The sequence below is a fragment of the Erithacus rubecula genome, assembly GCF_903797595.1.
Source record: "Erithacus rubecula genome assembly, chromosome: 8".
Lineage (NCBI taxonomy): Eukaryota > Metazoa > Chordata > Aves > Passeriformes > Muscicapidae > Erithacus > Erithacus rubecula.
This window is the reverse complement of record NC_136659.1, coordinates 14,781,897-14,805,827: the sequence shown is the minus strand read 5'-3', so window position 1 is coordinate 14,805,827 and position 23,931 is coordinate 14,781,897. Positions and strand designations below refer to the sequence as shown.

At 38.6% G+C, this 23,931-nt stretch overlaps 1 protein-coding gene across 13 annotated transcripts in view; it reads right to left on the bottom strand.

Moving 5' to 3' along the window:
• Window positions 1-5,886: 5,886 nt before the first annotated feature.
• ZNF385B (zinc finger protein 385B) overlaps window positions 5,887-23,931 on the bottom strand; it is a 145,964-nt gene continuing 127,919 nt past the window's right edge. For all 13 annotated transcript variants that reach the window (XM_079310360.1, XM_079310363.1, XM_079310365.1 and 10 more), the window contains 4 exons: window positions 11,320-11,556; window positions 10,094-10,272; window positions 8,951-9,052; window positions 5,887-7,349 (listed from right to left, as the gene is read on the bottom strand). In XM_079310360.1, the coding sequence (XP_079166486.1) occupies window positions 7,131-7,349; window positions 8,951-9,052; window positions 10,094-10,272; window positions 11,320-11,556 (737 nt within the window). In that variant the 3' untranslated portion in view covers window positions 5,887-7,130. The remainder of the gene's footprint in view (window positions 7,350-8,950; window positions 9,053-10,093; window positions 10,273-11,319; window positions 11,557-23,931) is intronic.

The window sequence follows — 23,931 nt, the reverse complement described above, 5'->3', positions numbered from 1 at the left end:
ATATTCCTAAAATGAAAGAGGACGATTATAATTTTTTGTTCCTACCTTCTTAAAAGAAACTTTATTTGCTATCTGGAGTCCATCTCTGTTGACCTTACTCTCTGGAAACATCCAAGTGTATTTTGGAAGAATCAGATAATTTAAGATGTGGTCAAACTAGGAATAAATTTTCCATGTGGCATATTTTAAAGGATGTCTGGCTATGTCAGTACAAACTTTAAGTTCTAATAAAATTCTATCTTTGATATCAATGTTCTCTGTTACAGATGTAGAAAGTTGAATATCTACTTTAGAATAAACACATGCATGTGAATAGAAAGAAATAACTTTCACTACCCCATTTTATTCATTGCTTTCTGGTAATTCCTTGACTTGGAACATTTGCTAACTCTGGAGATGTTGATAGTAAATGTAAAAGTGCCTTGTGGAAAATGAATAGAGTTTCTGAGCTTACTGCACATCAGAACTTTTTCAAGTCACAGGATAAAATTTGGCAGTTTAAATTGTAGCCCTAGCAAAAGAAAATGAAAAAATAAATTGAGCCTTTTAGCATGCAAATATATTTTGTAAAACACAGAAAAAGAGATGCCAATAGAACGGGTTAAAGTGGTGAAGTTCCTAGCATTGAGGAATGGTCCATTTCATAAGATGCATAAAGCATCTATAAAACAGCTCTTTAGTTTGTCTTCACTCAAAAGTTGTCTTTGAGTCACAACTTAAGTGCATTTCAAATCAAAACTTAATTCTTGCTCACTCACAGTGTAAACAAAACCTGACAGTCTGAAACCCATGGTTGTAAATGTGTTTTACTCTGTAAATGCCTGTGAGTGCACTGTGCCTCAGCAGCTCACACATCACTGCAGTGCAGGGAGAGCTCCCTCTCCTACCTTGCCCACTCTCATCCTGCTCCCTCCTCCCTGAACTGCTGGAGCATCATCCTAGCACATGGCAAGCTCTTGCAATGCAGATTTAAAGTGTCTCAAATTTCCCTTGAATTCCCTTGAAAAATAGATAAGAGCAATGGCAGGCAACATATATAAGGAGTTAAGTATTTTCAGGAGACTAAAACTATTTAATGCTTTTTTTCCCATGACAGGGGACTGCAGAGCAGGCCAGCTCTGATGATTTAGAAGGCACCAGAGCATTCCCAGCATTCAGTCCCAGGGAGGCAAGAGCAAGTCATCATTTTAGAATTAACTTTTGCATTTGAAAATGTGGATGTAAATCTTATCACCCTCTACATTTAAACAATTCTGGTGCCTTCGCTACCACTAATCAGTATCTCCCACACTAAATCATTTACAGACAGCAACCCCTGAAGCTGATTTATGAGCCTGATGCCCTGTCTGGCACCACAAAGGACACACAGAGTAGAAAGTATTTGTGTTTGCATGATCTGCCCCCCCATGTGTTTCCAAGATGGGTAGCTGAGAAGGGGGAGAACGTAAATGAAGTCTATTTAGTATCAGCAAGGAACTGGAGTCTGGAATTTTTTTCTTTTTTTTTTTTTTTTTTTTTTTTTTTTTTTTTTTTTTTTTTTTTCTGTCACAGGTAAAAAACATTTTCTAATGAAGTTCAGCGTGGTGTCAGATATTGTGTTCCTGTTCCCATCTCCCATTCCTTGGGGGATGAATAATTCAGCAACAAAAGCCCACCTGGGAAAGCCACAGGTAAACCTCATACTGGATGGGGTTTTCTACATGAACTCTGATTGCCTCTGCACTGGGGGAGGGAGGCAGGAAGGCAAGATGCAGGAAAAACCTCTGGAAAGGAGGTAGGCATAGACTTGAGACACTTTGGAGAATTAACTTTTCAAGATATGGAAGGGCACTGCTGTAGCCAGACAGAAACAGGAAACAGATCTCCTGTCTCTCTGATTCCAGTCAGGCATTCTGCAGGAAAGGAGGCAAAGCCCCAGCACAGAGCACATTGTAAGGCACAGGTGCATCCTCCCTAGGGGGCTGCACTGCCAGTGCTGCTCTCCAGGGTGGATGGACAGGAGCATAACTCCCATTGGAATCATAGAGGCAAGAAAGAGCAGGGGTAGAGTCAGTACATTTGCTGCCACATAAAACAAACCCCCACTATTTCCTTTGCTCTTTTGGGCGAGGCGTAGATTCACAATTCAGCCCTGAGAGCCCCAGAGCAGCTCTGGTGAAGTCAAGCAATGAAGATCCACTGTTCATTCAGCCTTTGCAGAAAATGTTAGAAAATGTTTTAAAATTCAAATTGCATACAAAAACCTGATTTGGCACAGTTCAACGTGAAAATTAGTTTTGAATCAAGCTACCACCTCCCTTCCCCGGGAGATAATATATCCTGGAAAGGAAGAGTTTGCAGGCATCACTGACCCTCCAAGGCAAGCATCATATCTGCCAGGAAATGTGCTTAGTGTAGTCAAGGCTGACAGAGTTTAGACAGATAAAATGAGAATAGTCACTGTTATGCTGTCCCCTATTCTTAGGCTTTCTTATTTGCTAAAATCTGACATCACAATATCTCATGACAGTTTTACTCTCCCTGCACTGGTGGTAGCTCATTTTAGAGGAGGGGTAGGAGGTGGGTCTGGGTTTTTGCTGGCAGAAGTGAGCTTTAGGAAAGATATTGAAGGTGGACTTTTGGCAACTTTATAGTTTAGGGAATTGAACTTTTAAGTTCAAGGGCAGAATGGAAAAAAATCTCACCAGCACCTACTGAAAAATGAAAACAGAGTTCACTCAGGGGATGGAGAAGGGAGCTGACATCTTGACAAGCTATGAGAACTCATACCTAAAAGGCTGATAGAGGGCTGGAAAAACAAGGGCATGGTTTGATATGGTCAAGGAAGGAGCTAGAGTCAGCTGATATAATCAGAGGGTGAGGCAGGACAATACATCAATAGGTTCAGACAGGGGATGGCAAGAGATTGGGAGAAATTGATCCTTGAACAACAGGAATATGTTCCCCCTCTCACAGCTGGAGGAGGAAAAGTGTTTAAATGGAGAAGTAACATGGGGAGAAATGGCAACCAAAAATGACATATTTTATGAGCAAGATACCTCCTGAAAAAAAAATTTAAAAATCCTGGGGTAACAAAATTGGAATGTCCCTGGCTGGACAAGAGCTGGGTCTGGGTGTGGAGCTCTAGAGAGGGTGCTCATTGCCTGAAGTATCCTGAAAGCTGTAGCTGAGATTTAATACTCTGATAGCACCAACTGGCTGCTGAGCATGTCGGGCATTTAAGTCTGCTGAAATTACATTGTATATCTAAAGTGCAAAATGCAGTTTTGAAAAAGAAGGCTTTGTGCTGTGGCTGCTACTAGCCTAGCAAAATAGCTCACAGTAGCTAACATCTTCTAACAAATGTGTTTTCCAGCACCACTATAGTCAAATACTTTCACATAAGATGGATGTATTTGTTTTAGCAAAACTCACAAAGGCCTGAAACACATCACATTGCAATTACTGCAAGATCCTTTTTCTAGTCTGAAAAATACAGCCCTGCCTCAGCCCTTCCAAAATCCAGTAACAATATTGCAGCACAAATCATCTCCCCTGCCTGCCACTTTGGCTGTCTCACCTTTCCAGGTACGTCCTCCTCCCAGTTCTCATTCTTCAGCCTGTTGCAGGCAAGATGTTTGTCTTCATTTTTTCAGGCATAGCAGGTGCCCACCTGGTGTTGTGAATCATCAGTCAGTATTTACTGCTGCAAAGTCTCCATCAGCTGTTAATTGCCCTGTAATACAATGATTACTCCTGATTTTTGGCAGACCTTGTTATCTTTTAGAGTCATTGATTCATTTAAGATGACAGGTCTTCTGGAGGTCACCTACTCCAGCCTCCTACTCAAGGGTGGATATTGCAATAACCTTCCTGTGCAATCTGCTCCAGGCATTACCCACTATTACTTCAAAACCTTTTTTCATATGTACATTCTGAGTATTCTTTCCTGCAGACTCTGGCTGCCTTCTGTCATCCTCTCATGATGCTCCTCTGGAAAGCATCAATCTCTGTTCCCTGTGACCCTGAGTTAGGCACTTGAGGACAGTGGCCAGCTTTTTCTGGGCTCAACACACCCACCTAATTTTCCTGAATATGATGTGCTCATTTCTTGACCACCTTTTGACCTTCTCCCAGACGTGTTCCCATCTCACACCAGAAGCCCCAGGCTCTCTGGAGGGCAGCCTTACCTTCCAGCACACACTGGAAAAGCAGGCTCTGGTTTGGCACTCACATGCATGTTCTCCCAAGCACTGCCCACCCCACTGCACAGGTATGACCTGGCTCTTGGCATCCAGCACAGCACTCTTTGACACAAATAAATATGAATAGGACATGAAAATGAATATACACTTTCATAAAACAGTGTTTGACAATAAAACATTGCAATATGGAAGAATTCTAGACACTTTAAAAAAATTAGTTTTACCTGAAATGCTGGCCATTCCAATAAACACTTGAGGATGTTTCAGCTGTCACTTGAAACAAGAGCATTAAGCAAAAAATAGTTGAATATAGAAGCCACAGTAAGAAAATTGTGACCACTGTGACCAGATGATGTCTGTGGAGAGTTAAGGTCCAACCAGGCATGAATTAATAGTGCAGTACCTCACTTATTCAAGGTGACATGTTCAAAAGAGATACAGTAAGACCCACTGGTTAAAGCCAGATCCATAAAGATAGTGGACCACCTCCTGCAGAGTTTAAAACTACCATGCTCTTTTTTTTCCCCCCAGAAAAATATGACAAATATTTTTTTGAAAACTTTCTCACCATAAAATTCATCAATTTTACGATTGAGCTCAAGATCAGACTGTAAGGAAGTAAAACAAGGCAACTTATTTTTAATGAAAAAGTCTCTTAGAGGAACTGCCTTTTAATTTATCAGTAGATGGGCCCAGTGTAACATTATCATGAGAGTCCAAGTGGTGATATCAACTGAGCAGGTAAATCTGATTCCTGCAAAACCAGGCACAGACAGATGCACATGGCAGGATGCCTGCCTACAACAAGGTGTAACCCTGTGATTCTCAGAGCCCACAAGATTAATATAAAGGTAACTGAAAGCCTGGATTTCCTTACCTACCCCTTTGGTAGGTGATTCTCCAGTGAGTTATCCTCTCACAACACAGCTGAAAGCTCCACAGAACAGAGGCAACTGGGGAGAATTACACTTGCAGAAAATGGTCTCTAATAATGTTGCTACTATGAGGTACATCTTGGTCAGTAAAATCTCTACTATAAATTTTCTGAAGTTTTTTTTTTTTTTTTTCCTTGGCCTTTGTGGATTTGTAATGGCCCTGTTGGTTTTGTATTAATCTTTACAGTTGAGTCTTTTTACTCTTACTCCTTACCTTCCACTTTTTATTAACAAAGAGCAGGCTTTTAAATAATAGATTTAATTTTTCAGCAGTAAAAAAAGATAATTTCAAGCTTCCCCACACACCTCCCTTCAGAAGCTGGCTGCTGAGTCAAGCAACTGCAGACTTTGCCCATACTTCAGAGCAAGTCCTGGCTGCCAAGTGACCTGCTTCCAGTCTCAAATCTGCCCAGGCTGGTTTTAAAGAGAATCTTTAATCTCCATTAGCAGTGACCCTGGTGTAGATTTTGGTGGTACAGTAAAACACCCACATAATCACACACCTGTCTCTGCTGTGTCTTCCTCCGAAACTCTGATGTAGTGAATGTTTACAGTCTTGCTGCAAAAAAGCCCCAGGAAAGGCTGTTACAGGCTGCAGTGAGGAAAAGACATTAAAACACAAGGGAAACAAACACAGGTTCTGTAATTATGCTTTATTGCAACTCTGATGCTTTGTCTGCTCCTGCAAGATTCCTTTATCTAAATTTGTTTCAGGCTTTTTTTTTTTTTTTTCCCTGTACCAATTAAAACACAATAAGCATGTATAATTTTCTTATTATTTTATTGAAAAGGTACATTTAAAAAAATACACAGACATCTTACTATTATGGATTGCTGATAGAGATGCTCTAAAAGTTAATTCTCTCTTTTTTTATTTTTTTCCTTTCTTCCACCTGTAGTCCCCATTATCACATAATGACTCCAGTCTGAGCACTGCATATTGATTCACCTTTATAAAAGGGTTGGGGAGGTAAGAAGATAGGTGGGACATTACTGTAATATATTCAGTAAACAGAGAATATGGTCAATTATAAATATTTTATGTTCTGTACATTATTGCATTAGGGAGCCACAATGTTATGCAGCATCATTACAAAGGAAACTAGTTAGAAATTAAGAAAACAGGATATTTACGTACAAACACATGGATCCATTTTCTTCTTGAACAACACATGTGAGCTGTGGCAATGTGCAATTGAAAAGCTTTTTTTCTCTTTAAACATTGCTTAGCAACACCAGTGAAGAAACAACAAAAATAAGTTAAATGAAAGTAGCAAACAAGCAGTAATCTTAACTCTATGTTATATGGCTTTCTAGTTCTGATTTCTCTAAATAAAGTATGACACAAAAGAAATAATTAAAAGCTTCAGCATTGCATTGCTTTCAAACATTTGCACAGAAACTAAAAGTATTAAAATCAGACATGGTACATCTGTAGTACTACACAAGATACACCAGTACTGGGGTCTAGGACAGCACAAAATCCCTGTCAACAAGAGCACACGAAAAAAATGGATGCAATTCCTTTTTGAGATGTTATCTGCAGTCAAACATTTGATTCATCTGCCTTTTCCTTTTTTCCACGTTAGATTACACCCTGTTGCTTTTCAGAGGAGTATTTACACAGGTGTGAGTGAGGAAGACCCTAGTTTTCAAGTCTGTCAGGAAAATATTTTATGTTTCTTGATTCCAAGGTGCATCATATAAATTGAAAAAATAACAAAAGAAAAAAATGAATAGATGCATGGATCTTTAATGGTATAAATTTTATGAGCAATATAATTTTTAAACAAATCACACTATTTTGGTTAAAAAAATAGATACAGAGAGAAGACAGAGTTGTCTAGACTCCAGAACGCAGTGCCATCAGTGATGGATTTTATGATGTGGGTGGATGAGGTGTCACGCTGGATGGCATTGCAAAAGAGAAACATTTTAGAATTTCACCCCCTTTCCTGCTTTCCTTTACCCTTTGTACTGGCCACAGTTATCTCTCTTTCCCACCACCAGATCAGTATGGTGCAAAGAGTATGGAGGCAGGCGTTGCCCGGATGGGCCCGTGGGCCGGTCGGAGCAGGGCTGGCGGAATGGCTGGTGCCTGGAACAGGGATGCTGAGGGCCGGGGAGGGAGGGACAGAGCTGATGATACAGCTGCAGCTGCAGCAAGGGGAGATGAGAGGAAAGCAGGTGCCAGAGGCTTAATCATGTCCTTCTGGAATGCGAGTTTTGCCTGGAATAAAACACACACACAAAAGCAATGTAAATACGGTTCTCCCAACGCCCACTTCCACACGAGGGAAAAAGTGAACCCTGCCACAGGGAATGTTGTGGCTTCTCACAGAAGCCTCTTACCAGCTGCTTAGAAATGTTACCTGCACTGTCCTCTTGCTCCCAGGGCTATCAAAGCAACCAAATCCTATATCTAAAGATAAATCTCTTGAGTCTAGAATCCAACAGACTGATGTTTAGAAGGAAGCATAACTTGCATAACTTATATAAATTATATAAAGTTATAACTGTGCATGAAATATTCAAAATACCCCCACGATTAAGACTTCAATATCAAAAGTCAAAATTTCTACTTGCAAAAATGATTAAATAAAAGTAGAGAGGATAAGATGGGAAGGTCATATCAGGCCAGTCAGGTTTGTACTTTTCAATGCAGACCTGCTCTTTTCTAAGTAGAACTATTATTTAAGACTAATACCAAAAAGAACTTTTTCTGAAATATGTATATGACTCAGTTTATGATCTACAAGTGTTGCTGGTGCTTGTGGTGAAAGAGCTAATCAGAAATATATACACTCACATCTATATCTCTCACTGAAAATGGTTTGTACTACAATCATTCAATTGTGGAACTAAAAATGCTCATGTTTTTCCTTTATAATTGGTGGTCTCCTTATGCAATAGATGATAAAATGATGTATTATACAAGTGAAGAAGATTAGCATGGGCAGAACTTATCGAGTGGGGAATCTTAGAGGAAGCCTAAGGCATTTTCATTTGCCTCCAAACAATTACAAAGACATATCAATATTTTAGCATTTACAGGCTTTTCACATGCTTTCTCTTGCCCACACACATTTGCATGTCTTTTCAACCTATAAACTGTTTTTGTGCCATAGGTGGCAAGAAATTTTCTCTAATAAACACTGGCTGTGTCATGAGCAAATAAAAATACAAAATATGCTGTGCCAAAGCCAGCCTGAACTTCAGCTGCAGGTGATCAGCAGGAGCAGCCTGGGGGATTCCAGGGAATGCAGGAGGGTGTGACAGGGATTGGTCAGTGGTTTGGTATCAGTGACAGACATGGCCTGAACACACAGGCAGACAATTCTCCGAAACACCTGATGGCTCTTTTGCACCAACTAACAGATCCACATAGCATTCTGTTTTGCTGTATGCAGAGAATGAGCACTAATATTTTTGTATCTTAGCATCCTATGTCCTTTTCCCTGACTACATCCATCATAGCTTAGAATTATCTCAGATGTGCAAAAAGCAGAGTGCATCCATTGCTGCCTTCAAAGAGAAGAGCCCTCGTCCAGCAGAGCTGATACCATTCCACAGAGCACATGGTTCATTCCCCATTCCACTGATTATTCCCCTCTTTCTAGCAGTAAATAACACTTGCAGTGCTGTCTGCATGCCTTGGACTGAGCAGACAGAATACATAACTATGCTCAAATCTCACTCCTGTGCAGACTCAGCCTGCAGGGGAAGAGAGGCTGCAGAAGCATCAGGTCTGTCATGTTCCTGTCTCTGTGCAGTGGGAGTCCCCAAGATCACAAATTCACACAGACAGTGATGAGAAATAAAAATACTTACTGCTAAAATACTTGGGTTGCGCTGCAGTTTGTTGTAAGGACTATATTTAGGTTTCATAGGCTTCCCTGCAACTCTGTCCTTATGCCTTCGGCTGGAGATGTGCTGAAATAAATATCCTCACATTTAATTAGCTCTTTAAACATTTCTCGGTTTTGAGTCTGAAATTGATTTATCAGCAGGATATGCCTAGGCCCCTGTTTGTAAGATAAAGTAGGTTCTTTAGAGAGAGCAAAGATGAGTTTTGCTAAATTAAACATAAAAATTTGGAGCATATCAAATAAAGAATCAGAAACTAATCAAATACGGCATATTTTGTGATTCAAGACAGGCTCTACAAATTATTGATATTTTGGTTAGTATTTTCTTTTTCCACTTGAGGAGCCTTAAACCAGACAGAGCTGTAGGTCATAGGGACATGCAGAAGTAAGAGGTAAATTTTCGTCTCACTGATACCGTTCGGTTGTGTAAATAATTCAATATTAGCTGAAGGAAGAACCAGTACCCAGGGATATGTCTACACATGCAATTTAACATTACATTGGAGCTAACTAAAAACCAGGGAATTAGAGGACACATTGATGCAGCACAGCACTATCCAGTCAGAGATTCCCATTTGGGTATCAAACTCACTGCATTTGTATGGGCACAGCTCTGAACCCAGGGCTAATTGGCTCAGAGAACAGCTGCATGGGCACACAACAGCCACACTGTTAATGATAATGTTGTTCTACATAATTCAGACATATCTACAGTATTACCCTACTGGTGATTGTCCCAAACCAATAGATTTGTTTTTCTTCTCACATAGCATTAAGCACTATCCCATCAGACTGAAAACAGCACCAGAAGACAAATTCAGGGAACCTCAACCCAGAATTTCTTATAGTTAGGAGAACAAGGTTCAAATATCTGTCTTGAACCACAGAAAATATTTAAATGAGATCTTCTATGTCATTCATTGATATTGACATCTCTTTTTTACAACTAACCCCACTTTTCCCAAGTGAAATAATTAGGTGAACTTGACCTATAATTAAATATTTAGAAACAATTGTAGGAAGACAGATAAGAAATACTAAACTGCAGCTACAACACTGCAATGCAATTTCAGCCAACAAAGAGCTCCAGATGCATGCAAGTTACCTGCTTAAGCTGAATTTCTGAATTAACATGGACATCACAGATTTCACAATGGAAGGTCTTGTTCTGCAGTCCTGAGCCTTTACTGCCGTTCTGCACCTTCATTCGGGATCCAGGCCTAGGGTAAGACTTGATGGGACCAGCACCATTCCGAGCTTCCACCATGGTCTTGTGCTTGGAGCCTAATGGGCAAGGAGATGCAGATGAGCTCATCATCAGCAGCACAAAGCATTCCCTCAGCCCTGGGACTTTGTGACATTCATCTTCAAGACAGAATGGTTAAAGTCACCATAGACTGAGATTAATGATCACTCTTGTTTCAGCCAGTGTAGCTTCTGCATCCTTGAAAGGCCAAGCCAGAAGGCTTTGTGCAAAAAGGGAACAGCAGGAATGCTGGACCTCACTGTTTGGGGGCAGTGTGTGACTGGATGGCCAAAGTGTTTGCTGCTTTTTCTTCTGCCAGATTCCACAAAGCCAGTGAATAGCAGAAAAGGGTATTAGCCAACACTGGGACAGGAACCACAGCAATCCCTCAAAAACTGCCTAGGAACAGGAACACTTCAATAAATATCCTCTGATTTGGAAGAAATGGCTGCTTTGCCCATTTCAAGAATGGATTACAGCTGTAAAACCAGCTTCAATGGCTTGTTAACAAGCTTTACATCACCAGCACACCATACACAGACAGAAAACATTAGGGATTGCTGCTTGTGGCTTAGAAAAAGACATATATCTAATCTTCAATAATCAGAAGATTCTAGGACATCTGGGAAACTTAATGAGCCCACCCTAAATTATAAAATATATCAAATAACAAACAAATTACTGTAAGTTTTACCAGCAAAATAACAGATACCAATGATAGTGAGACAAAATATGAAAGAGAGAGAACACTGACATGTTAGAAACCTTATGTGTTATAGAAATCACCATGATCATACTGTGATCCTCTGTGTGAAGGTATGAAGGGATCTAATTAGTTAACATGAACTGTAGGGATTTTGTCAATTAAAAATTTAGAGAGTACATGAAAGATAGTTTTAAAAATTACAGAGAGCTTTAATAGAATATCAAAAACCACGCAGGAAGCTGCCATTAACAGGACCAGTTTTGTAACTTGCTATTGTAAGTTTTAACTAGAAGATGCTTCAGTGAAGTGTGGCTTCCACCTTGTTACTGAATTTTAAAAATGTTAACACACAACTTACTTGTACCATATGGATACTCACCCGTATTGTGGGCTTCTAGTTGTGAAAGGGAATTCACAGCCACTTTGCATAATGAACAGTAAAGTAGTTTTTTGGCTTTTTCCTCTTCTGACTCAGTAACTGTGTTAGCAGCTCCGTTCGTGCTCTTGGAGGATGAGGCAGGTGCTGCAGATGCAACTCCAGGTTTGGGAAGAAAAGGATCCACTTCAGTATTGGACTGCTGACTTGCACTGTTGGGTTTTTCTTTCCCTTTATCTTCTAAAAGAAATAAAATACATATGTTGTTGTTTTATGCCACACACACAAAAAGCATGCAGTAATAGTCCTGTGGCAAACATAGCACAAGAGGGGGCTAATTTATCTAATTTCATAAAAGAGAGAAGCATCCTTGAAATCTTGTTAAAAGTCATGCCATGAAATGTGTGTAATTTGACAAAAGGGGTGATTTTCCTGTTTTTAAAGTTACAAGTGGATACCAATGAGTTCACCAAATTCATGCCTGCTGTTGCTGTTGTGCTGCAGGCATGGACCAGGAGCCCAAGCAATCTCAAAGGAAGCCAAGGTAAAGGACTGGCCAGCACTCAGAAACAAGCAAGACTTTGCATTTGGGAATTAAAATATATTTCTCAAAAGCAATAAATTTGCCTTTGGAAGGGCTCAAGTTTCTTGAAGTCACTGGGAGGACACTGAGAGGCTCCAGCGCCATCCTGACGCACATCCCACATTTCAGTTCCAGGAGTTATGTATGGTGCTACACATGAACACAGTTGCTGATATTTTTAGGGTTTTCCATTAACAATTCCCCATATATTTGTGGATCAGATGGCCTCTGTGTGCATTCAGTGCATCCCTTTACCACTTCACAGACATGAGTGAACCATCTGTGCTCCTATGAGACAGGTAGGCAGGTATTTCTGCAGATGGCGATCACAGAGCAAGAGAGAAAATGTCCCAGCTGTGCCTACAGAGGAACTTTGTGCCAGAGCCAGTACTCAAATGCTCCCTGCTTACATGCTGCCCCTCAAGGGCTCACTGCATTTGAAGCTGTTCAACTGCAGGCCTTGTGACCACAAGCCATATTAGCTGCCAGCAGTAAAACAAGCTCTGTCCAAAACAAACACGGGGTGGGAGGGGGACAGCAGTGGTGCTGGTATGTGCAACCCTGGCAAAACAGACAGAAATGACTGAATAAGTTCACTGAACTACTGAAATCATCTAAGAAAGTACATCTACATCAGAGCAACCTCCCCATTTAAAACCCATGGCTTAGTTTGAAATAGGGTTGAGCTGACTTGAAAAACTAGGCTCTAATTTGAGCATTTAGTTTTTAATAGTGATCCTTGCACTTTATGTTTACAACTTCCAGACTCTGTCTCAACACACCTTTGTGTATCAGGCCAAGACTGTGCTACCAAGAACTCTGAAAACAGGATTGTACCCACTCAAACACTTGAAAGTGTGTATGAACTATGAAAAGCCATTCCAAAACTAAACCCCACAGTTGTTGGCATACTTCCCAGAAGTGCATTGCGGTACTTCAAGTTTAGATTGTTCTAAACCAGAAGAAAGAAAATTCTAATACAAGAACTATGATTTTTTAAAATAACAATAAAAATATTTTGAAATTACACAATATAAACTGTATTAAGCATTGCAAATAATCAAGCACAAAGACTATTAGGACCAATATTAAGCATTGCAAATAATCAAGCACAAAGACTATTAGGACCAAATTAATTTTAAAATCAGATTCTGAAGGTATTTTGATTGACAAAGTGTGACAAGAGAAACTGATGTTAAATTGTACTTCATAGGCTATTCAATTTTAAAGTCTCCATAGTAATACAACACATCTGCAAAAATCTAGAATACTTTATCTGATTTATGAGTCTTCATAAAAACAGTTTTGATAAACAGCATTTGCTAACATTCTAAATTAAAGAGTTTTCAATATGGAAAATTCTCAGAGGTGCTAACATCTACAAATGAAACACACTGAACAGCTGTCATTTGCAAATTTACATTACTGAAAAATAGAATTGCTGCTGTTGTTACTTTTTCTATGCAATATTATACTGAACTGCAAAAGGCATAACACCAGAACATATGTGAACCAGGGTGGAAGAAAGGAAGATTCCACAGCATTTTGCATTTATGGCCTTAAAGGAAAAATATACCTACAGAACTGCAAGCTGTATATTAAGATGTATCAATTACAATTCCAATTTGGCTTTGGGGTTTATGTCATTCCCCATGTATTTTTTTTAATTTATTTTTTTTTAAATATAAAATTTTGGTGCTTTTGAAACACCTCCTGGAGATAGAAATCATCACCTCTGCAACAAGCACAGTGCTTACCCTCCTGCCCACTGATCTCACTGACCACAACAAGAGGGAGCACACTTTATTTGTTTTGCCATCAAGGGCCTGTGGAGAAACATCCCAAGATATGGAAGAAGATCCATTTCACATGGGGCCACCAATTGCCATCCCAGAGTGATGGTTTTCCAACACTGAATTTAACAGATGAATGAAAAAATTACAGATTTCATTTCCCACTTCTCACTTAACTAGCCAACAGGTGATGCAGTATGTTGGTTTTTATACTACTCCCCACATTTACAGTGTTCTCACAATTCATATTCCAACAATTCTAGAGTATGCAGTTAGTGTTAACACACTAACAAGGAAACTTCTACAGAATTAGAGAGAAGTTACCAGCATGCAGCTGGGCTCCATTCCACCAGTAGCACAGCTTTTGGAAAGAACCTCAGTTCACATAATAATTCCATCATTTGGAAAGCTTCCTGACACAAATAAGCTCTTCATCGATGGGGATGTATAAGGAGAGACATACGCGCCTCTATGAATTAATGTTTCCTTCCACCATTCTAAATGTTTAATGCAGAACATCTTCAAAGATCATAATTGTAAGGTTATTATACAGTTTAACTCCCACAGAAAGTACATGGAGCTAAGTGCGTATTTATCACTGCAGTGGGGCCAGAACTGCATTTTCCTGGCTTCTAAAATCAGAAAATTGCACTTTTCCAAATGGGCTTTTGATAACAGCTTATTGTTTCAATCCACAGAATTCAAAACACCATTACTTACAGTTTTATGTTTGAGACAGAAATGCCAACTATTCAACAGTGCAAAGCACAGGAAATGCAAATTTCATGTATATACAAAGCACAAAGATGATTTATTTATACTCATAGCACAGAGCTAACAAATAATATTTGCATGCAGAAATCAAAAAATATAACTTAATGGCTGCACTCATACCCATACTTCCACATTTAAAATACACGTGAATTTTAAGATGCAGCTGTAGGATTACAGCCCTCTTGTTATTTCTGAAGGTATTACTGAGAATAGGCTCAGATTTACTCTGATCTCCTCCTGGGTTGAGACCAATAGAGCCAGGTGGAGCCCAAACAAGTGCAGGGGTGAGTCCATCCTGCCCAGACCATGGGCACACCAGCTTCTGCTGCACAGCTGGAAGCACAAGACCAGGTCAGTACCAGCCTACTGCCTGCAGACAGTAGCTGTGATTCAATCTGCACCAGGGTCAGGCTGAAATGCTCACATCAAAACACATGAGCAAGAAGTTAATTTAAAATCTGATTTGTACTGCTTCCCTATGTTCCTTTACCATACAGAAAGGCCATATTTCTTGTGTCTTAAATTCCAGAAAAGTAAATTGATGATTCAGGTTCTTACTGAATTCTGAATTTATTTTGAAGTAGAACCCTGGGAAAATAACTAAAGCAAGCTAATTAAGTATTGCTTTGGGCTCAGTAATATCAGTGTTTTTCTCACCCATTACATTGTTTTAATTTTGCTTTGAAGTTGTTTTCACATATTTCTGCTTGCTTAACTCATGCTTGTGTCAGTGCCATGTTAAAATTCAAGATTTATTTATCTGATCAGAACTGCCTCATTTCAAGTACCAAAGTCAGGACACTGCAGAGCAGCACCTCACAGGTTCAAACCTACAGGTTCTACTGCTTCACTTCTACAGCTGAAGTGGCTCACTAACCTTTGCAGGTCATGCCAGTCTTACTACAGCTGCTGTGGCATACACAATAGGTCTATTCCATTAATGGAATTTTCTTTTTTCTGTTTGAATTGGAGTACAAATTAGAAATTAGAAAGAGCAACCTTTTAAAAAAAGGACTGCTTGGTGATCCTGAACATTTTCAACTGATTTCTAACTGTACCACTTCCTGTGGTAACTAAAATCAAAAGTGATTTCTGAAAGTAAACATTAATTTTTTTTGGGGGGGGGATACAGAAAGTGGGGTGCCAATATTGGATTGGGATAGCCTTGAGTTCACATAAGTTGTGCTACAGGGAGTTGCCATTAGTTTGAAGTGTTGATTTTGGAGACTAAGAGAGAGTTTGAGGAAAAGCAAACATATCTCCCATATTGGTAAAGCTGTACTGAGAGAAACAGATTATCAGATTCTCCCTGTAATTTCAACAGTTCCATATATGCCTGTGAATATTGGGCTGCATCAAACAACCTTTGAAGCATACAATAATTACAGAATGGAGAAGGAAATTCATGAGATTGTCAGAGTATTAAACATTCTTTCCCCAAACAACTGTGCAGAAAAGGTAAAATCAGTTGCATAAATTCTACAATCCAAGAAATTTTGCTGAAAAAACTTATCAGTAAAGCCAAATTAGCATCCATAAACACAAAGCAAAAATGTGTCTGTTGAAAAATTAAATTCTCAGTTTAAATTTGACATGTTAAATACTTGGCACATATGAAATAAATCTAAAAAGTGAGAAATTTAATACATTATTTCCCCACACTTTACAAAATATGCCCACTGAATGCTGAAGATAGGCGAGTTACTTGAAAAGTTACTCAATAGTCACCAGCTGACCTCTCTGTTCTAAGCTTTCTGCACACAGAAATTGTTCCCCAGACCAAAGGATCAGTTTGAGAGCAGAGATGATCACTGCAGACAATTATGAAACCACAGAGAGACACAACAACCAGTCACTGACACAGCCACCACTGTGGCAGTCAAACTTCTCACATGTGTTTTTCTCTTTCTCAATCCATCACAGCAAAAGAAAAATTTTTGAAGGTGAAATTAAAAGAAGCAAGTTTTGCAGCTGGTTGCAGGGAACTCTTCAAAAATAGGTCCAGGCAAAGAGGGAAGCTGTATGGGAAGCTGCTTTCAATGGCTGTGTGTGGTAGGTGCAAGACACCGTTTGAAAGTGTATTACAAAAGACATACAAAGGTATGGAGAGCTTTGAAAATGAAGGCCATAAATCTGGAGAGAGAAAAATCAGTGCCACAGAAATATTGTAACAAAATTTGAAGGATTTGAAACAAAAAACATTAAAGTAGAGAGATCACAGTCAAAGAGATAACAAGCCTGGCTGAATGTAATTAAGAGAGATGTTAAGAAATTACAACAAAATAAAATCAAGGTGGGGAAAACTTATTTAGTCACACTGTACTTGTAGTACTGCCTAACCAAACCTTAGGATCTACCCTGGAACACAGGTTTGGGGATAGAACAAGAACACCCACAAATAATTATATTGGAAACAAGAGCTGCTGTACACCTCCTTGACCTGAAATAAGATTTGAAGGGAGGAGATTTTCAGTGGCTGAATTAACAGGATAAAAAGAAGGGCCTCTTTCAGTGTATTAGCAGAAAAGTTACTGAACAGAAAGTCAGACAATAGCACCAGTAAGAAAAGCAAGTTTAAAAACACTGTTCTTCACAGAAAGCATTTTCTTTTGGTTCACAGTGCTATAGAGGAATAAGCCACACACATGCACACTTAACTGTTCTTATGATGGAAAAGATGAACACTTTGAGTAATATATGCCATAAAAACAATAGCAGGACATCAATTAAGTTAGTAGGGGTCACAACAACCCTTACAGATTTGTAAGTACTCTGTCCTTCATCTCAGCACCACTCACAAAACCCCTCAACAAAACAAACAAGAGCATTAGATTATTTCTTCACACTCATTAAGATGGAGGTAGAAAACTTAGATAAGGTGTTTCAAAATATTTTTTGTGCTGTCTGCACATTTGCTGAATAATGAGACTCTAATGGCTGTCAGACAAAATACCTACTTTCTCACCAGTTGTGCAGTCTACTGAGAAATGAGGCTGAAAAACCCGTAGGGCTCTGTTCTAGAAAAATTCCACTGCAAACCTACATGCAAATCAGCACAGTGTATCTATTAACCCATTGGTTACTTTTAGTTTTTATAAGATGCTTTTTTCTTGTACTTCAGGCCTGTATGAAAAAGAGCTACATTTTATATAATGAAACAAATCTGTTTGACACATTCTGAAGAAAATTAATTTTGTCTCTATACAAAGATGGAGGAAAAAATGGAAGCTATAAATATAAAGCTTTTCCTCTCAAACACAAATGTGCCCTCAAATAAGCTGCAACACATTTTCTCACAATAGTGAAGCTACATCAGGAAATGTCTGGATGGCTGTGCAATATTAGGTGAACTTGGTAGCTGGAATGATTATTTGATTAACTGCATCACTACTCTCCAACAGGCTGAACCCAAGTATCTTTTCCCTTCAGAATTATCACTTGCATGGCTATGTTATAGCAGTGATGCTGACAATTTTTTAGATATTTTATTTCTCATTTAGCATAACAAAGGCTCTTCAGAATATGAAAATATTTGTACTGATCAAAATAAATATGTAATGTTAAAAAAAGTTCTCTTCTGCAATTTTAGTTAGGTTTAATTTTTATGACAGTGGACTGATGAGAATTAGAAAATATTTGGAGGTAGATGTAGTTCTGCAAGGATAAAACCTTGCCCTGCAAAATCTATTCCTGTACCTGTTTGTACACCTACCTGAATTGAAAGTTCCTGCTGCTTCAATTACTGGGCTGTCAGAGGTGATCCTGCTGTATTGCCCAGGATTTTTAATCAATTGCTTACACATTTGGAGATTCTTAGGGAATTGGTTTCTGTTGGTTGGCTAAGGTCTGTTTTTCAAGATAAGATCAAGAAAAATCTGTATGCACTCACCAGCAGGGGAAGAAAAAAAGGATACGTTGGCAACGTATAGTAAAATAACTGCAAAATTGTTATGTATTAACAAAGGGCATTCACATTTCAAAAGCATCCAATTTAATACTTCAATACAATGCAATTTCTCAGTGCAAGAGCTGGAGGAATAAGAAGGGTTTAATTTGCACTATTAGCCAAAATGCAGGAGTGTATGTAGTATGTCTGGAGAAAACAAACTTTGAACACTCACTTAAGGCCATTTGTATTGTGTGTCCATGTCACCTGCTGATCTTTAATGATATTTTACAGAATGCACATTGTATCAGACTTCTTTTTTCTTAATTTGAAAAAGATTATTACAATTTCCAGCTTCCTCCTTCTCTAGGTTTTAGACCTAATAGGGTGAACAAGTAACTGTGGCAAATGCTGCATATTACCTCTGGAGAAAACCAACTTATCTACAAACAGCAACACAGAGCAATTTCCTAGTGTAAAATGCCAATATCTAATTTCTCTTTTTGACAGGTTAGGAAAACTATGGCTAGAAATTTGTTCATAAAACCCAGCAATACCAGTAGCACTACAGTGCTGGCAACTGGAAACAAGGTGGATCTGAAAAACAGCTAGCAGGTGTAAATGCTAATTCAAAGAGTATTCATAAAGTGAGATCATCCAAACACTCAGTCTTCCTGAGTCCTGTTGCTTTATAGGCAGGCATATTTATTTTCATCTTTTCTGAGATATGCCAGTCTGTTTGGGCTGGAATAGGAAAATTTGTGAGTTGGAAAATTTTAATACAGTGTGAGCAAAGCTTGAAATATAGTATAAGATTTGCTATTACAAAATATGGCTGTCCTCTGGGTGAAAGTAAATGTTTTTTGCTAGCTATAAACTTATGCTTTTCTAACATCAGACATCTATTATTTTGAAAATATTTTATACTCCTATTGCAAATTCTGATACATTTATTTCTGATGTCCTGGAATGCAAACTTCCTATAGTATTCTACTGCCTTTTAAACCTTTTAATAATGTAGGAATATTTAGAAAAATAACTTTCAAAGATTATAATGGAGATGCTCAGAAGTCCTTAACTTCTACTTAGTCTCAGTTCATCATCTCAGCTGTAAAAATAACATTGGTTCCACCATTTATGAATCTGAAATATATTACTATAAACATATTTCACTTGCTGCTTGTGCAAAACAAAAATCTTAAAATTCTATACTCAGATGCTGAAGTACTTTGGAACTTAATATGAAATTTATGGGCATCTAAATAAAAGAATCAAGGAGAACTGACACACTCTGCAAGTAAATTCTCATGGGCCCGTGTCTGAACCACTCTCTTGGTTTTTACCCAGGCAGAACTGCAGTTAAAGTCAGCTATGAAACACTCGTCTTCATTTCAGTTAAATGACATCTATAATTGTGCATTCTCACCCACTTCTGTAACAGGTTTGCCTGAGCACTATGACTATTCAGTCATGCCCTCAAGATTTGACAAATAAATTGCATTTCAGATATAACTTGTGTAACCAACACTAAAATATTTTCATTCTCCTTGAAAACAAGTAATAAGGAAATAATGAGTAGCCTAATGTTTGTATAAACAGTTTTTCTACTATAGGAAATTAAGTATATTTCCTCCTTCACTGCTGAAGCAGCATTGGCCCTCAACCATTCTCTTTGGACATAAATTCAATCAAGAGCTCAGAGAAAAGGAGAAAACTTAACTTTTGCAGCTTCAGACACAGCCTTTAATTTCACACAACTGAACACTGAGAAAACTTTATTCAACTACCAATTGTATGAATAATCACCAGAATCCTGTTATTTATTTTCTGATACCAGTGAAAAATACATATCTGTATCAGAAGAACTGCCTTATTTCCTTAGGAATATGTTGCTTCAATAAGTATTGTGAAAGTATTTCTCCCAGGGTTGTTAAAAAACCTGGTGTCTTTTTAGTAAGTAATATTGTTATTTCACACTCCCTATCATTCTGATTATCATCCTACTAAAAAAAATCCTCTTGTGATATTCAATAGGTAACTATATATAATCAAACATTAACAGAACAAACAAGAAAAACAGATGCCTGATTTTACAGTATAAAAGAGGTGATGAAAGATTCAATATGAAAGGATTCTTTAAATTAACCACATACATCTAGCTAAAAAAACTCTAGTAGCTGATAGCATCCCTGGCCCTGCTGCCATCATCCAGCACCACTAGTAGAGTCAATTTTGCTGGGCCAAATGCCTGTCTCTACTTCTCAAAGAAAGAAAAGCTTTGTGTAATTTTAAGAATGCTAGTGAAAAAATGCTATGAAGTTCACATTTTTAGAACCTGAGTAAGTGGAAATACTAGAGACACAGTTTTAATGATACAGGACATGAGTGCTCAGGCACAGAGCAGAACACCCAAAATAGCCTTATTTTACCTTACAATGTATTTTTGATACCAAACCTATGCTTATTTTACTACAGGAAAAGCAAAATCTTACCATGCCTTCAAAAGAAAATCCTGGTTTCATATATTTCTGATTACTATAACTGGAGACAGAAAAGTTTGGTCTTTTCCAGCTTGAACAAGAATTGCAGCAGCTCATCAATGTACATGTGTCAGCTGCAGAGCTTGTTTCTCAGTTAATGGCACCTATAATCAGTTTTCAGTAGAGGTGCAGAATTTGAAATGTGCTAGCATTATAGACAGACCAAAGATTTCCAGGAGCTGCCAGGGGCTTATCAACAGCAAAATGCACAGTATGACTGGTTTTCCATTCAGATTTCGGCACACATAGAAAGATGAGGTTTGAACATCCACTTTTTAAAAGTATGAACAGTAAGGCTGGCAGGGAAGAAAGTGTTTAAAAATCCCAACCTATTATAATGATTTCCTGTTAACAGACTTTTACTAGCTAATTTTTCTTTTGGCTCACTTTTCATCCTAAGAGCATAAACCAAACAACAACTTCCTGAAAAAGCTGCTGAAATTGCCTGCCAGAAAATGCCCAGAAGCTATTTTCTATTAAATCAAATAGAGGCATTGCATGTATCATGGATGTAAGTACAAATATGGTACTTGCAAGAGTGTAACTGTGATGACTCTATGAGTATTTATTAATTATATTTTACATTATCAATTGTAAAAGCACTGTGGTCAAGCAGAAAATTCTATACTGTGACATTACCTCTATTTTGGGGATAGAGTTTCAACAGATGGCAATATAGAAGGATTTTCATATGGCTGTGAAACACTGAATCAAAAAGGAACAAAGCTTATTATCCTCAGATGATGCAATGGAAAAATGCCCTTGAAATGACTCTCCTTGGTGGCTGAATCAGATTGAATTTACTACTTAGGTGACTGTAAACTAAACCTTTATCTAACAGAAATATGCCTGTGCCTAGCAGGCACCATCTGAATCCACATAAACACAGATGCATGGTTATTTTATAGAGTATATCTTCAGCAGAATTCTTTATGTCATCATAAAAGAGAAGAACTGATGAAGCTCATCAGTAGCTTTTGAAGGAGGCCAGACAAGCACATGCATCTTTGAAGGGCATAAGGCAGAACCTCTAAATAGGGCACAGTGACATTCTAAGGGACACCAAACCAAATACTTCCCCTTTCTCTCTTAGACCCTCTCCCTACCCCCGTCCCATCCTCAAAATTTACCTCTGTCACAATCTGTTTGGAGGTAGAGGGGTTTGATACATTATACAAAATTAAAAGATTAAAAAGAATAATTAGAATCACTGTGGCTTTGAGATCCTTATAATGGTATCTGTGTGACAAATAACCTCGAATTTGCCAGGGCAGATACACCACAGTTCAGTTGGGTAGGTTGTATGTCTCTGGCTCCTAGCTACTTCTGAAGGATCAGATAAGAAACAACTTGTTTGAGCTATGTAAACAAGCCATTCTTCTAAAATATGTGGGAAAACAAGGTGATAAATAGAAACAAATGTTAAGGTGAAAAGGGATTCTGCTAAGAGATCTGGTGTCATTTTTTGCATCAGTCCAAGTAAGGAGTTGCATATATAAAAGCTTAGAATTTAAGCACTGAAAGAAAGATTTTAAAAATAATAAGAGCAAGATGAGTAAGGGAGTGTCCTGATGGTGGACTCATGAAATACAAACTGAGCCCTCCCCTGGGACATTTCACCTCATTGGTAGTTGATGAATACACAGCACAAATCCAACCCATCACAAGCTTCCTGAGTAAATGTCATTCAACATGTTGCACTCTAATTTAGGAATAAAAGGAAAAAAACACTCAGTCTTGTTGTGAAAGCTTCCACAGACAGCCCTTGATGTACTAAAACCCACAGACAGTACCACAAGGTCAACTTTTCTAAATCTGATAAGGAGTTTCCAGTCCTGTCTAATGGGACAGCTAATTACCATGTCAACATAAGTCATAAGTCCAGGTTATTTTCCAAGTGTGATCTAGTTCACTCAGTGTCAGACACTGTGCCACACCCTGGCACAAAAATGTTCCTCAGAATATCCTCCAGCTATTCTGAGTTATGCAGCTGTAACAACTGGAAAAACTCTTACAGGACACACTCAATATCAAGAAACTGGCAAAAATCTTTGCAGTCACAGCCCTTTCCCTCTGTTCTTGCCCTACACAGATCAGCCCAGGACTGTTCATATGCTGGTACAACATCACTGTGACCCTGTGCACTGCCTGTTGAGCTGTCCTGAGACAGTGCCTCAGATCAAAGCTCTAGTACAAAGGGTCAGGATTTAAAACAGGTTCTAGAGCTTGGCCTAGTTAAGAGTGTAACATTCTCTGTTCCTGTACCAGCTCAACAAAATGGGGTTTCATAGAGCATCTAAAGGTTTATCTCTGCCTACTAATTCCCAAATGGCAGTCCTCTGTTCTTACTGCAATGAAGACTGAACCTGAAATGCCCATACCTATCATTTCACAAATGGGCACAAAGCCAATAGAGCAGACAGCAAATGATCAAAGGCCAAAAAAAGATTATCTTTTATAATCAGAAATATGATTTTGACTCATGAGTAGTTTAAAACAGTTGCATTTACTTTCCAATTTTCATATCAAAGCAAAATGCAAAGAAGTTGATACCACATCATTTGTATGCTTCATTTTGAACTATTTATTTTGATTTAGAAGTAAGATCAAAGAATTTTTTTTTGCTTGATAAGTCAACAGTGACATTTCAATCCAGTCATTATCATATGCATTCCTGAAGGATTCATCACTGTAACTGATGACTATGCTGACCTGGGGTCACAGACACCATCTTCTACTGCACTCTTAGAGCTATATTTAAACTACACTTCAAATATTCTAAACTGTGCTGTGTGCTGGTAATTACCCTTGCCCTTTCCCAAAGCAATGCCATCCATATACATATGAAGCCACCTTGAAGACCCTGGGCTTCCACTGGGAGGGAAGGAAATCTTTGGCACTACACTGAGTTTTCAGGGTTAAGCTTTGGTGGTGGGAGGGCTACAGGAGTGGCTTCTGTGTGAAGCTGTCAGAAGTTTCCCTTATGGTTGACAGAACTTGACTCACAAGCTTCTTGCTTTATTTTCTCTCTCCTGCCCA